Here is a 15593-nt window from a genome sequence, read left to right as displayed (position 1 = left end):
ACCACCAAAGCAATGCAAATCGGTCCGATTAAGATATATACAATTTGATTCACAACCCCAACTCTAAAAGTGACATTTCAAAATACAAGTTTAAAAGCTGGGTTCACCGTCAAACTTGAAACCAGCCATTTATCTTTATTTATTTACAAAAGGCACGTACATGCATAGTTCAAACCGTGTTGGCAGCCAAAAAGCCAATCAAAACAACCTATATCGGAAACCATAGTTAGCAGTTTGACGAGGATTTTCATTAAAACCGGCCTCATTGACACTAAACCCTCTTGCGAGTAGAGTTGAAGACATTTAATGACAAATAAAAAAAAATGAGATTTTTGTAAAGAGCATAGGCATTGGCATGCAGTACAACATTCCATAATATCTTTCAGTCTTTCAACAAAATTTTGAATAAGTAACAATGTAAGATAAAAATGAGCACTTAACCCTTTTTATCATTTTTCAAAAGAAATATAAAAACAAAAGCATAAATACTTTCTAAAACATTCATCCCCACTTACATAGGAAAATTAAAGACTTAATTTTTGTTCTTCCGTTTTTTCTTAGACGATGGTGCCGCAATATACTTTTCAGCATCTACTTCTTCAGTTGCAGATTTTCTATTGCCAAACTCCTTTGCCTTGCTCTGCACAAATTACATCAAATTAATAAAAAAAAATTGTATTTTACTTGCAATCATGACCTATTACTTAAATAACAGACTAATTTGGGCAAAAAAAAATAGTTATTAGGTAACCCTCAAGTAATCAACAGGTCAAAACAGACAATTAATGATAAAAACTTGTAATTTAGCTTCAACCCGATTACTTTTTTAGTTTTTAGAAAATTGTGGATCTCAAAATGTTGGGTTACCTTCAAAGATGCAGCAATTGCTGCAATATCGTCCTTGCTGTTTTTGTCATCATTTTGTACTCGAGTTTCCTGAAAATTCATAATAAAAGTGAGAATGCTAAAAAAATAATAATAACAATAATACTAGTAATCGTCGTGATCAAGCATTACTTCTGCAGTCTTAAAGGCTTCTTATAAAGAAACTGTAATAACAATATAGAAAAACAAATGTGATCAAGCATACCTCTGGAGCCTTAGAGGTATCTTATAAAAGAAATTATTATTGAAGTAATTTAGAAAAAGTAGCGCCTATGGTTTGGTCGAAGTCACATATTTTGGGGTCCATTATCTATGTTCCACAAGTTGCAAGTTTTGGTCGCATGGTTAAAACTTTGTAACAGACTTGCAGTTTAACATTAACGTCAGTCAAATTTTAAGTTACGTCAAATGACCAAAATACCCCTCTTATTAAGATATACAAGTAAACAACAATAATAATATAGAAAAATACGTGAGATCAAGAATACCTCTGGAGCCTTAAAAAGCATCTTATAAACGAATTATTATTATTATTGGAGTTCATTACGCACATTATCCCTGTAGTTCGGTCCAGGTCATCCTTTGAGGTATTCACAAGTTGCAAGTTTGTGCCACGTGGTTTTAACAGATTTGGAGTTTAGCACTAACTTCCGTTAAATCTCACGTTAAGCTAAATTGAAATGACCAAAATACCCCTCTTATTAGTTAAAAAACTATGTATACCTCTGGAGCCTTGAACGCTTCTTCCCTCTTCCGTTTATTCTCAGCGGTTTTTTCTGCCTGTTTTTCCAGTCTTTCTTGCCATTTCTTTGCAGACTTCTTTTTGTCACTTAAAAAGTATTCACCAGTGTCCAGTTGCAAGTCAACCTGAAAAAACATTTATTTATATTTTTAAATGCCACATGTGACGCAAATAATAAAAATGATATTATTTCTGATCATATTTTCAAACCTTGCTTGGCGGTTGTGGTGGAGGGAATGGTGTATACTCTTTCTTCTCTTTAGGCGTAACCTTCTTTTGTTTAACATTTTTCCTAAAATATAAAGTCAAATATCAACTCAATTGACCAAATTGCTCTTAAACTATCTTATTTATATTTTACCCATAGAGCATGCCTGTAACCTAACTGAACGTTCAGTGAACAGTTAGTGAGCCATTTGGCAAGAAGTTCGTTTACGTCCATTTATCTAATAAATGTACGAGCATGAACAATAAACGGTTATTTAGTTAAACAAGCAAACATAAGCATGTCTCGTTAATTGATGTTCATGAACCATCATTTATGTTTGTTAATTTGATTAGTTAATGTTTGTTTACGTATATTCAGTATGTCAATATATTCATCTAATCTTGGGGCCATTAGTTTAAATAACTTTTAACATGAACATGTACACCTTAACAAACGGACACGAACAAGAAAACCCTGTTCATTAAACTGTTCGTGTTCAATCATTTAATCAATTAAAGTTAAGCAAACATGTATCGATTGCTAGCTCGGTTCATTTACAAGCCTAAAAACCGGGTCAAAAAGGTCAACATTAGGTTATGCAATATTCAAAACTTACTTTTTGAACTTAGGTAAAAACCTATCCCAGTTCTCATTTGCAAGTTCTGGATTACTAGCAAGATCTTTCTTCATCATGAGCACCTACAAAAAAACATAAACAATAAATACAGAATAAAAGCATTAAATCAATATGATGGTAGATAAGGATTATTTTTTAAAACCAAAAAATGATAATATGAATGCACTCACTTTAATGTTATATAAAGGGTGCATTTTATTCAATATACAATCTTCTACTACTCTTCTAACTTGTTTCAAGCCTTTAAACGAACCCATAGCAGAAACTGAGTTTCCCTGTGCATTAACAAGTATTAAACATAGTAAATGGTTTATATTTTTAAAAAAAAAGAAAGAAAGAAAGTCAAGTCAGACCTGAACAAGAATATAGCACTCAGTCAAAATCTCTAGTGCCTGCACTCCAAAAATTAAATAATATTAGAAAAAAAGCCTAGCATATAAATTGAGTTCGTAAGATGAAAAAGTCTCTGAAGCAAGAAAGTAAAATGTAACATAATAATAAATTAACAAATATCCAGACGAACTACGCCTCTTTTTGTTTATTCGCTAATAATATAATTATAATAAATGATTACTGATACACACTTGATTGCAAAAACTATTAATAGTTGATCACCATACTCTTAACGAAAGCATAGAGTGGACAGAATATATATTGTGTCATATGCAAAACATCAATTTAAATATATGCATAACAAAGAATTACAAATGTATGTCAATTAATTAAAAGTAAATAAACAAGCCGAGCTCGATCTTGAAACACTACTCACAAGCCAAGCTCGAGCTTTAGAAACAAGCCAAGCTTTAAAATAGACCTCGAAACGAGCCGAGCTTGAGCTTAGTCAAGTTTGGGCTCGGCTCGGTTCTTCCACACCTCTAGTAGTTGAGGACGCTATAAAGTTAGTTGGACATTAGAGCATTCACATCCCAGCAGCCCAACCCCCATCCCCAACCTTATAATTTAACCAAAAGTCACATTTTGCTAAATTTGTTTTCTCAATTTTTAAAATGCTCCTACATCCATTCCACACATTTATCTCTATTCAATTAAACAATACTTCTTTATCCTTCTTTTCATTATTTTTTCTCCTTTTTCCACTCACATACACCCGTAAAAATATTAGAAAAAAAAAGTATGGTGAATGAATAATGAGAAACGAATTTGGGAGATTGGAATGTTTTCCCGTAAAAATATGAGGGATGGAGATAGAACATAGAGGTTTTTTTTAATAATTTTCCTTTAAATTTAAGAATATAGTTAGGACGGGTGATGGAATGTAAATGCTCAATTAAAATAAACCAAACCTGGCTGTTTACATATAAAATAGAAAAGATCCAGGTAACGTTCAACTTTAGGGGTCATGCGTATAAAATACAACTAGTTACAGAGAATTGTGTGAAATTTGGTAAAACTCACCACCAATTTATTGCTAATGCATAAACCTACTAAATCGCTTACAAGATTATGTTTGTAATATTATTGTTTTTTGTTATCCTTTATAACAAAACCTATTCATAAAAAGACCTTTAAAACTTTAGATTAAAATAAGTTCATGAAATACAAACCCTTAGAGTGGAAGAATTAGGGCCAATCAACCGCTGCCTTCGTTTTTGGAATTTGTCCTGCAAACAGAAAAATCATCATTTTCGCATTTAGTTTTAATGCATGTCATCTCAATCCATGTTTATATTACAATATTTGTTATTATATATTTGTCATAACTTTCACAAGACATAAGTGTCATCAAAAATCCAAGTGACACTTAACTTAAAAGAAGCGACTATGATTAATGTTAATTAAAAATCAAACATATAACACGGTAACAATTAATACCTTATTTCGAACTAGGCCACCAATCTTGATGACGTCACATTGCATTTCATCGTTCAGAATCTTGACCGCCTGTGAAAATATAACTTTCATGTAAAAACCGCACATTAAAGCACAGGTGTTAAACAGGACGTGTTCACAGGTCCAACCCGACACTAACCCAAAATTTTGTCACAAACCCAAACTTGAAAACCGTGTCAGAATCATGAACCCAGACACAACACGCATATTCATGGATTGAGCCAAACAAGATCCCGTTTGACCCCCAAAAAAAATATTCATTATTGTTTTCACAAACTGGCTCAAAGTCGCATATTGGTGTTAGGTTGGTATGGCGTCAGTCAGTTATAATGAATCATGTATGTGTACCTGAGGTGCGGGTACACTTCGAGACAAGAGTTTAATGAGATCCCTAGCTTTGACTATAATATAAGGGTCCTTTGTGTGTCTTGTTGTAGAAACCATCATTGATCCTTTAACCTGAATATCATCAACAAGTAATGAATATCGATCGACATTTGCGAAAAGTAAAAAATAATCTAGAGAATCAAACAAACAAAACAATAGTGATGAAAACGAACCAAGTCTAGCTCACATGTAATTGCATGTTGTTTCAATATATTTTTAACATCGGGCCAAACACTTTGCAAATACTTCTCTGCAAGCAGGTAGCAATTGAGGGATTTAAAAAAATATCAACAACTAATCCGGTAACAATAACAATATCCGGCAAAATAGGCGAGTACCTCTATACTGAGGGAAGAGAGTGGAGAAAGAGCTGACTTCAAGCAAACACTCTTGTTCGGGAGGAGGACAAACATCCCACTTTTTAACACCTCTCTTCTCATCCTCCTCTTCCCAAGGCTTCGGCTTGTCGTGCTTCCCCTTGTGTCTCTTTCCTTTGTAAATCATCTTACTATCATCATTCGCTTCATCAGCATCCATATTCTAATGTCAAACCAACAGTTTAAAAGCAATCAATCAATTAATCAATAACCAGGGTTGGTTTGTTATATATATATATATATATAAATAAAGTAAAGCCTTTTGCACACATATTATTCACTTGCAGACAAAAGTAGCAATACTTGAATCTGTATAAACACAATAGATTAGATTGCGTAAACATTCATCTCAAAACAAACATATTATCTAGATAGAGATATGAAACCCTAATAATTTAGGATGGATTTGGGTAGCGAGAAAATTGTGAAGAGAATTAAATAAAAGGAAGTGTGAGCTAAGCAAAGGATAGGATAGAAGAGCTTAAGTACAGTCCGGCGGTGTACATACCTGGCGACGATAGGCGGCAAGTAGAGGTCCGGTGAATGCAGAGAGGAGACTAGGGTTTTTTTTCTTTTATGAAAGGTCCATGACCTGTTTTCTTTATCCGGTATGTATCTATTAAAACAAGTATCAAACATTCTTTTTAACAATTTTGATTTTAGTGCGATTTATGTATCAAGAAAGGAGAAATAATATAATCGAGAGTCTTAATTTCAATTATTTTTTAAATTGTATGACACACTTTTTTGTCAAACATGTCTTATCGTGTCTAAACAGGTGTCCATTATAACTACCTAGTTTTTCCTACCATATATCATATAATTACATTAAAAATCACTATCTCCTGTTTAATTAACTAATACTTTTTATACATTTATCATTATATTTTCTCTTTTCTCAACTCACAACCACTTTTATAAAATATTAAAAAATTATACAGTATAAACAATGAAACCCCAAATTTAACTTTATCATATAACATTTTATCTCTCATCTACTCACAATCACTCATAACCATACCTTATAGTTTGTAAAACACCCTCACATAAATATAGGGAATAGATTGAGAATGCTCTTATATCTTTATTCGACACTTATTAACTGTAACTTTTAATTCTCATTCTATAATTACAATAATTACTTTTCTATAGTTACAATAATTACTCTTTAAGTTTATATAACTTTTATAATATATAAGAATAGTTACACATTAACCCAATCTTCTTTATCTAAAAACTTGGCAAAGTTATTTACTTTTTTGTTTTCATCTATATCTTTAAATATATTATGTTTCTAAAAAAACCGAACCTACCATTACGACTTGCTTGTTTTTGTCAACGTTTAGATATAAAAAAAATTCAAAACCGATGTGTAGATTATAATGTACAAGTCAATAAGTCATTAAAGTACAACTTAGATATGTAACTATAAACCTATAAATACATTTTTATTCTCATTCTGTAGTTACAGTAATTACCCTTAAACTTTATATAACTTTTGTACTATCTAGGTATGCTTATACATGTAACCCCTCATCTTTATCTAAAAATTTGACAAATTTATTTCTTTTTTTGTTTCCCTCTTTAAATATATTATGTTTAAAAGAAAACAAAACCTACCATTACGACATTTATATATACAAAATTTTCAAACCCGATGTGTAAATAAAGCATTAAAGTAAAACTTAGATATATAAAATGTTTAAACGCATAAAGATGCCAAGGTCTGTTTTACTTTTATCAAATCTGAAATTACTAAACCAGTCCTCCCGCTTGTGCAATTCAAATTACAAAATCAAAAGAATAAAATCAACTCCAACTAAGGGGGTGTTTGGTTCGTGGAATTCGTTGGAATTGGAATTTGATTTTGAATTGGAATTGGAATTTGAAGGAATCCTTTAAAATCCTATGTGTTTGGTTGGTACATTAGTTTATGGAATTGGAATTCAAGGTTATAAAAAGAGACATATTTACCTTTTAGGATTACAAAATATAAATAAAAACCCAAACTTAAATATTAATGAAAAAATATTTTTAATAACCACAATCAGTGATTTCTATCAAGCCATATTCATCTTCGTCGGATTTGCACAACTCCGTCACCGGTTCGTTGTATGTGTCGGTAACAAAACCCCCCCGGAACCACCGCCGGTTACCATAACAGCGCGAAGAACCGCCTCGTCGAATCTGCACAACTCTGTCACTGTTTCCTCTTCATTGTGTACACGCCAGTTACGATTACTGCCGGAACAACCGCCAGTTGTTATAACAACGCGAAGAACTTGACAGAATCGGTCGGCATCTTGTAACAGTGGTCGCGACGAGACGTGGTTGCTTGGTTCAGATCTGCCCGAAAAAACGCAGGTGTGGCGGCAACGCTTAGGCGGTGTTTCCAGGCCAGGAAACTTGGTTCAGATCTTGCCGGAACTATGTTGATGGTGGTGTTGACCGGAGAAAATGGTGGTGACGGTGGCTGCTTGGGTTAGGGTCATTTGTGTAAAGTCACTAACATTCCTTTGAAATCCTTGGGAATATGGAAGGAATCTAAACTCCATTAGTTGATGAATTTGGTTGGAAATTAAATCCCATTCCAATTCCTTCTTTATCCAACCAAACAGTCACACAAAGGAATTCAAATTCCAATTCCTTTGAAATCCTCCAACCAAACAGGCCATAATATTATTTTGGACATGAGTTGTAATTCTTTTGGTGGTTTATACATGTAGGGGTGTCCAAAAACCTCGCGGCTCGCCAAAAGCTCGAAAATTGTTTGAAACATGTTTATCAAAATTATTCCAGCACATTTGGCTTGCTACTTGTCAACACTGGTTCGCGCAATACCGCTTCCCTTCCTAAGTTTGAAACATGTTTCTCCAAAATTATTTTCCACGTTTCCTTAGCCTCCCACATCAACAGCCTCTCAAATCTACTTTTCTACCTCTAAAACTTCCATCCTTGAATGGTCTATGTAAATAATGGTCCTTGATGCTAGACTGTCGCTATCTAGTAAAAAACAAGTAAATCAGTGTCCTAATCACCTAAGCAAGCTAGGGTAAGTAGGGTGTCGAACCACGAGGAGTATGTGGTCAGTGTGCAGTGAAACTGATTCCTAACATTATGAAATAATTCAATTAACAGTGCTGATCACACTAGCAAACAATTTGGGTTTTATATTAAATGAACAATTAATCAAGTATTCAATCAATTAAACAAAGCAAATCACACATGGGAATTCAAGTATGCAAATTAACAGCAAACTCATGCACCCTAATAGATAAACTATCTTGTGTCAACTACAGACTGACTAACCGGTTAAACCTCAGGCATCCACGCTCGCTAACACACGGCACTGGTTATCAAACGGTCCCTGCCAGTGTGACTCAACTAAGGGCAAACGTATGCTTTCTTGCAATTAACAGGTCAAAACAATCTTACGAGCAATTATTATAGCAATCGACAAACTAATCGTTCTGATCGAAATAAACCTAAACCGACTGATTGTACGGACATACTAAACATCAATACTCATAGATTAACACAAAGACAGTTGCAATTAGTTGTTCTAGTACATGAGAAATAAACTGAAAGATTACAAACTATACATCCCGGGTATGACTCGGAGGATCTAGCCGCGTCTCGGCATCTCTCGGGCTTCGGTTATGATGTTATGGATCATATCTATGGTCTAGAGATGATTAGAAGTGATGGTTCTCCTCCTTGCTGCTCTAAAAATCGCCTCGAAAGTGAATTCGGGCGTCTAAGGTCGTCAAAACAAGATATAACATCAAACCCTAACTTTCCCGTCGGTACACGACGGTCACCCTCCCTGGATGATCGCACTACGCGATGGTCCATGAAAACTTCATATTTAGATTCCTCTCATCGAGAAACCCAAAATTCATATATTATGGACTCCGTAACTCATTTTCTAGCCCAGGATATGCTCGTTTTACTTCCTGGTTGCTTTTTGTGAACCCATCTTGTTCAGTTTCAGCATCGGCTTTAGGTTTCTTATCCAAACTCTTCCCGAATCCTTCTAACACTTCCCAAGACTTCAACTTATGCTCCAGTCTTCCCGAGATATCATTCCATGCTCGTACAAGTCTCCAATTTAGCATCTTTAACGATCAATGACCTGAAATACAAAAGCACGTATGAAGTACCAAAGTTCTAACAATATACTAAACAAAACTACATAAATAATACACTAATACATATACAAAATACCAGAACATCAGTCCTACCAATTAAATCAAAGTAAGATCTTAGAGCATTCCCGGCAGCTTCTTTATCTTTATCTCTATAATTACACTAAAAAAACACTATATTTTCTCTCTAATATACAATTAAATAATATTTTTTTATATCTTTATCATTATCTTTTCACTTTCCTCCACTCACAACCACTTTCAAATATACTAAAAGATAAATAGAGGATAAACGGTTTTCCTTCAAATTTACTTATCTCTTTAAAATTTTCTCTCTTCTTCCCTTACAACTCTCTAAAAGAATTTAGAGAACTCTCTCACATAATTATAGATGAGCTATTGTGAATGCTCTTATGGCTAAGTTCAAGCTAATGAAAAAGGCCAAAAACATCTCAAAAGAAAAGGATTCGAGCCATTTGGAGTTAATCTAAGCTGGCTCGATTTATGAATGAACCAAGCTCAAGCTCCCATGTTCAACTCGCTTAAAGTATAAGTACTATACAGTATATCACGAGAGGATTGATAAACTAACTTAAATAAGTATCTCATTGAAAATTGCTGCTGTCGCAACATCGCGCGGGTTTCATACTAGTATATATATAAACGACGACTTTATTGTATGTTTTATGCTACATAAACCTTCAAATTTAGAGAGTACTGTTGCCATACTTTGACCAGACTATTGTCTTAACCAGATACATGTTGGTTTTCAGATTTTGGCTTGGGGGTTCCCCCGAGAAACCATACCGCCGACAGCCACTTGACAGCCGTTGTGCCACCACAAAAGCAGAACTCTCTGGCGTAAGACACGGTGGGACGAAAACCCGGGTGGGGTCGGGGTTCAAACTAACAACCTTTGCATAATACCTAGCTCAAATCATTCATTGTCAATATCTACCCAAAGTGACACAGGTGAAATCGAACTTGAGCGTCTATTGAAAAACTAAAGTCTCCTATCACTATGCCACAATTGTAGGATAAGTACAAGAGGTGCGTTCTAATTATTTATATTTAATTCCTTTAAAAGATATTATTATGTATGTGTATCCGGACAAAAATTTTAAGGGCAATAACATATTTACCCTCCAAACTTCCTTAAATACATATTTACCCTTACCCAACCCAAAATTTAAATACATAAATCCCCATTCAAAATAAAAAAATTTACAAATTTACCTATTTTGATTTATTATAGACAGAATTACTGTCACACCCTCAAAATCCACTAACGGAGTTTTACCGTCAGAGGGTGTGAACTGGCAGGATCGGAATCATCAGTTATAATCAAACCATAAATTAAAGTTTCAAAACCATGAAAACGTTTACGAGTAATTAAACGCGGAAGCGTAAAAACCTTTAATCAAAAGTTGCGTCACGCAGGACGACTTAAAACCAAAGATAACCGTTAAAGCGTTTTCAATCAATGCATGTTCCTAAACCGCGCGCCCGCCTCGGCTACCTGAGAATAACATACTAAAAGTGTCAACACAAGGTTGGTGAGTTCACAAGTTATATAAAAATAAATCGTTTAGCGTTTGCGTTCAGCGTTTTGCGTTAAGCGTTTTGCGTAACCACGTTACGGCGTTTTGCGTTACCAGATAGTGTTATGTCAAATTATATATCGATAGGTAGCTAATCTATACAACAAGTATTACCAAGTGTTCGACACCGAAGCTGACTCGTTTAGTAAGTGCCTTGTCACCAGGTCCTCCAGACCATGGTACGTGTTAGCCAAAATTACACCCGCTCGACCTCCAGTCGAGTTTAGCGTTGGGTGGGGTTTGTCAAACCCAGTAGTACTACTCAACAGTGACTCGCTATTCTAAATATTAACCGGTTCGATGTGTAGGACTTCAAATATTTCGTTTTCCACTTAGCCTTTACAAGTGATATATAATTTATAACAAAATCTCAAATGCGTTGTGGAGTATGTTATCTCCCCTAAGTGAAAAACGTTTGAAAACAGTTTAAAGAGGGGAAAGTGAAACTCACTGTTTGCGAAGAATTTCCCAAAATAGATTACCAAGATGCGCGTCACCGAAAAACTCTCTCTAACGTTCTAAAAAACAAAGAGATTTTTCTAAGTGTCGGAATATTATCGAGTCTCTAGACCCGGCACATAATACATATGCACATAACATGTTTCGTGTTTCGTTCGTGAATCGTGTGTGACTTTAACAAGTGTTTTCGTGACACATCACATGTGTAAGCAATCATATACGTGTCATGTATTCATAACGTACATTACTAGCAATTTTTCCCGTAAGGGCATTTTGGTCAACAAATAACAATTAACTAGCCATTATTCCCCATAAGGGCATTTTGGTCAACAAATAACAATTAACTAGCCATTATTCCCCATAAGGGCATTTTAGTCAAAACACGACAATTATCTTGCAATCATTCCCCTCAAGGGCAATTTGGTCAAAACACGATAATAAATTAGCAAGTATCATATTTCATGCATTTTCACAAAACTCAGCAGCTAGTTTCACCGAGACAGAAATCCTACTAGAAAGATTGTACTATTTCACCGATCATAGCATCTCAATTAATTTACCAAAAATCATCACAGAAGCACATATGTCTTAGGTTTCCAGAACATATTTTATTATATTTTTATTCCTCATAGTTTTCTCACAATCATCAAATCATTACAGCAAACTCGTAACAGTCAAATTCATGCGCAACAGAATGTTATTTGCAATTCCCGTTAAACGAAAAATCCAATAAATGCAAGACTACTTTGGTTTGGTTCCTAACTCAATGAGTCAACTTCCAGAAGTGGAACCAACCCAATTGGTCTCGTAGTTCATGAGATATAACATTTACAACATAACCTAACAGCAGGTCTAACAGCTCAGCTTTGCACAACGTTTTTGTAAAATCATAAAAGTTAACTTCTACTTGTCCAAAAATTACAAACTTATACTTTATAGAAACTAGACTCAACCTAGTTTACTGCAGTACCCACAATCTCAACCAACTTTCACGTTTACACTTCGTTACAGTCACTTAAACATCAAATACACATTCTGTCCAGAAACTGTTTGCATCCAAACTCCATATATTAACAACCTATGAACTATCATGCATTCATATGATCCTCTAGACTCCATAAACACCATTCATACACATCAATTACATATTACATACTTGATTAGGGTTTGTGTTTGAACTCAAATCAAAGACACAACAATCAACATGCAACAAGATTCAATCTACTTATCAAATCATCATTCAATCAACCACAATCTTGTTAGCTATCTACATACACAAAATCGGCAGGTCTAGGGTTTGTGGTTAACCCAACAAACATCAAAATTAAGCTACAAGAATGTAAAGGATGATCAATTATACCTTACTAGCACCTAGTTCTTGGATTAAACACTTGATTTCTTGATGTATGTGTGTGTGGAAGTCGACGGCAGCAAGGAGCAAAGGGAAGGGGGGGGGGGGCGATCGTGTTGGGATTAATAATAATAATAGTTAGGGTTTAATTTTTAAGATTATATTTATAGACACACAAGTTACACTCAAGTCCCTCTACTTTCAAGTGTTGTTTTTCTAACTTAACTAACTTAGTTCTTGTTTCTTGTTTAGCATTACACACAATATAATCAAGTAACACATATGTTAACACATAATTATCACATAATTATTGTGTTGACGTTTTTCGTTTATTCCTCAATCGTTTGCGTCAACTTGTTTGCGTTTCGGTGCAAATCCCGAAAGACTACACATGTAGTAAGTGTTAAGCGTCATTTAAACCCTAGTTTAAATGTAATGAAGTGTGCGTTAAAGATTCAATGATCTTTAAGTTTGAATTGACGGAGTTGAGTTAACGGAGTTAACCTGAAATTGACGATTGTCACAATTATAAATTTTGTCCTTTAAAAAAAACAAAATTACGGTTCGTGTCCTTTTTTTCATTTCCTTGCAGGCGATGTACTTTAAACTTTTTTTTTCTACACGTTATGTCCTTTACGCTAACTAGGTTAGAAAAACTCAGTTAAATACCCTCACGTGAGGCGCATGTGAGGGCATTTTTGTCTTTTCGACTACCCTGCAACTTCTTCTTCTTCTTCCTCTTTTCTTCTTCATTTTCGTCAAAGGCCTGCCCCCACCACAGCTCCGCCACCAACCACTACCACCACCTTGACCTCTACCACCGTCACCCACCTCTGCTACCAGCCGCCACCACCACACCTCCACACAAGACCAACAGCTCGGTGTTGGAAACACATCTATTTGCTCGACCGAATCAACTGACCACCACCAGTTCAGTCATTGATCTCCTTGTCGGAAAATAGGCTGTGGTGGTGATGATGATGTAGATGACGTGGAGGGGATCATGGCGGGCTAGGTTGCAGGTGCTGGGTATATGGTGGAGGCGTGGTGGTTGATTTGGTGTGGTGGTGGCGATTAACATGGTCTCCGGTGGCCGTTAGTGGTGTGGTGGTGGTTTAACCATGTTTCTTGTACAGAGCAATCTAATCTCACCATTTCCGATCACCCCTAACCAAACTACCGCATATCCCCAAACCAAACCCTAACTTACTCACCCCTCAATTACTCGATTAGAACATAATTCACCATCTTAAAACCCTAGTTCTCGCTCCATATTCATCAACCATCAGTTTAATTTCATTATCAGAAGCAGTTAAGTTTCTCTCAATGCTTCAGATAAATCAGATCTCCGATGAGTATCGGGATTCGTATATGGAGTACAGTTTAAACTTTAAAGCTACTAGACCTATGTAATTTGATCTCATATGCAGTGAATCAGTTAACAAATCAACGGATTTTGATTAATTATAGTCTTTGGTTGCTAGAATATTCCGGTGAGTTTCCGGCGCCGGAGAAATTGATTAAGGCGGTATTTGTGAGGGTTTTGAGGGGATTTAGGAGTGATGATGATTGGTGGGTTGAATGGAATGGAATGGAATCTGCAATGCGGTGGGTGGGGGTATGGTGGCCGGAGTGGTTGTGATATGGTGATGGTGGTGGCGTAGAGAGAGAAAGAAGAGAGAAGGGAGGAGGATGGAGTTATAAGTTTGTAGGTACAGACGAAAAGACAAAAATGCCCTCACATGCGTCTCACGTGAGGGTATTTAACTGAGTTTTTCTAACCCAGTTAGCGTAAAGGACATAACGTGTAGAAAAAAAAAGTTTAAAGTACACCCCGCTGCAAGGAAACTAAAAAAAGGACATGAACCGTAATTTGGCTTTTTTAAAGGACAAAATTTGTAATTCTGTCTTTATTATATTAAAAATAATTTATATAAAGACTATTTTACCTTTACGTGTATTAAAACTTTAAAAAAACACTGTCAACTTCGGAATCGTTTACCGCTGTTACTCTAAAGTCTTTAGCGACTCGTTCGCCTGTAAATCCATCAACAAACGCATGCTCTCCGATCTTACTAACTGCGAGTGCCTCTAATAAACACCTAAAATCCTCCACATTGTCTAAGGGCAATCCTGTCATATGTAAAATTTTAACAAGAATAGGTAGATATGTCATTAAAAATGGTTGAACTTGTCATTAACTAATATTTTGTCTTATTATCTTTTATTTTTCATACAGATGAATTCAACAAACTTTTATACAAATCTGGCTCACAATTTTATTTTCTGACGGTAACATTTTTTAACCTTTTCTCCAACAGTCACATTTATTATCTTTAGTTTAGACTATTGTAACACACTAGAAGAAAACAGCTATACTGTGATTATACAAAATACAAATTCAAAACATTGTATTGTGAATTTGTGATTATCCTAAAAAGGAAAAAAAAAAAAAACTCTTGTAATTCCATGGCAATTTCTTAGCCATTGCATTGTGAATAGACTCTAAATGCAAAATGAACACATCATGAAACTCGATGCCAAGAAACAAACTAATTATAATAAAAAGAAACATAGCAAGATCATGGCAACATTATTGGGTTACCTCATAACGTAGCCTATTCACAAGAACGAGTCACCCAGGAACGAAACTATCATTCACTATTTGCATGTTCCTTTCCATATGAAAAGGGTGTTGAGTATCAAGGGCAAATCAAAGATCATGGGCCGCAAAGGGGGCATCACTGCGTTAAAGCAGACCTTCCCTATTGTGCCTCGTTCTTGTTGTTTGAGCTTCGGGATCCCCTAAACCCTAATTTGTGTATATCGTAGAGGAAGGGGCGAGAGAAAAGCTGGCGGATGGAAATTTATTGGTATATGGTGTGAATAGTGGATTGGTAAATTTACCAATTCACTGTAGATACCATATATCTCTTAAATTATAAAG

The 15593-nt window shown here is 35.1% G+C and overlaps 1 protein-coding gene across 1 annotated transcript; it reads right to left on the bottom strand.

Annotated features, from left to right (window-relative positions):
• Nucleotides 1-432: 432 nt before the first annotated feature.
• Nucleotides 433-5247, bottom strand: LOC143591535 (KRR1 small subunit processome component-like). Its single transcript, XM_077071717.1, has 12 exons — nucleotides 5049-5247; nucleotides 4884-4960; nucleotides 4672-4782; nucleotides 4306-4374; nucleotides 4038-4094; nucleotides 2826-2864; nucleotides 2643-2747; nucleotides 2452-2534; nucleotides 1838-1919; nucleotides 1609-1752; nucleotides 868-936; nucleotides 433-640 (listed from the first exon to the last, which is right to left on the bottom strand). Exons 1-12 carry the CDS (start codon nucleotides 5245-5247, stop codon nucleotides 533-535), a joined length of 1143 nt encoding a protein of 380 aa, XP_076927832.1. The 3' UTR covers nucleotides 433-532.
• Between the last annotated feature and the right edge of the window lie 10346 nt (nucleotides 5248-15593).

This window comes from Bidens hawaiensis, unplaced genomic scaffold (assembly GCF_021521415.1).
Source record: "Bidens hawaiensis isolate Kalapana, Puna unplaced genomic scaffold, B.hawaiensis_p1.1 tig00039879_1, whole genome shotgun sequence".
NCBI lineage: Eukaryota > Viridiplantae > Streptophyta > Magnoliopsida > Asterales > Asteraceae > Bidens > Bidens hawaiensis.
Note: the sequence above shows the minus strand (reverse complement) of the source record. Positions and strands in the feature narration are given on the sequence as shown.

Coding starts and splice junctions, on each gene's coding strand:
- LOC143591535 (XM_077071717.1), bottom strand. CDS start 5,247: ATGGATGCTGATGAAGCGAATGATGATAGTAAGATGATTTACAAAGGA. Junction 2,535..2,642: donor ACCCTTTATATAACATTAAA/GTGAGTGCATTC, acceptor GTTTTTTTGTAG/GTGCTCATGATGAAGAAAGA. Junction 641..867: donor CAATTGCTGCATCTTTGAAG/GTAACCCAACAT, acceptor TAATTTGTGCAG/AGCAAGGCAAAGGAGTTTGG.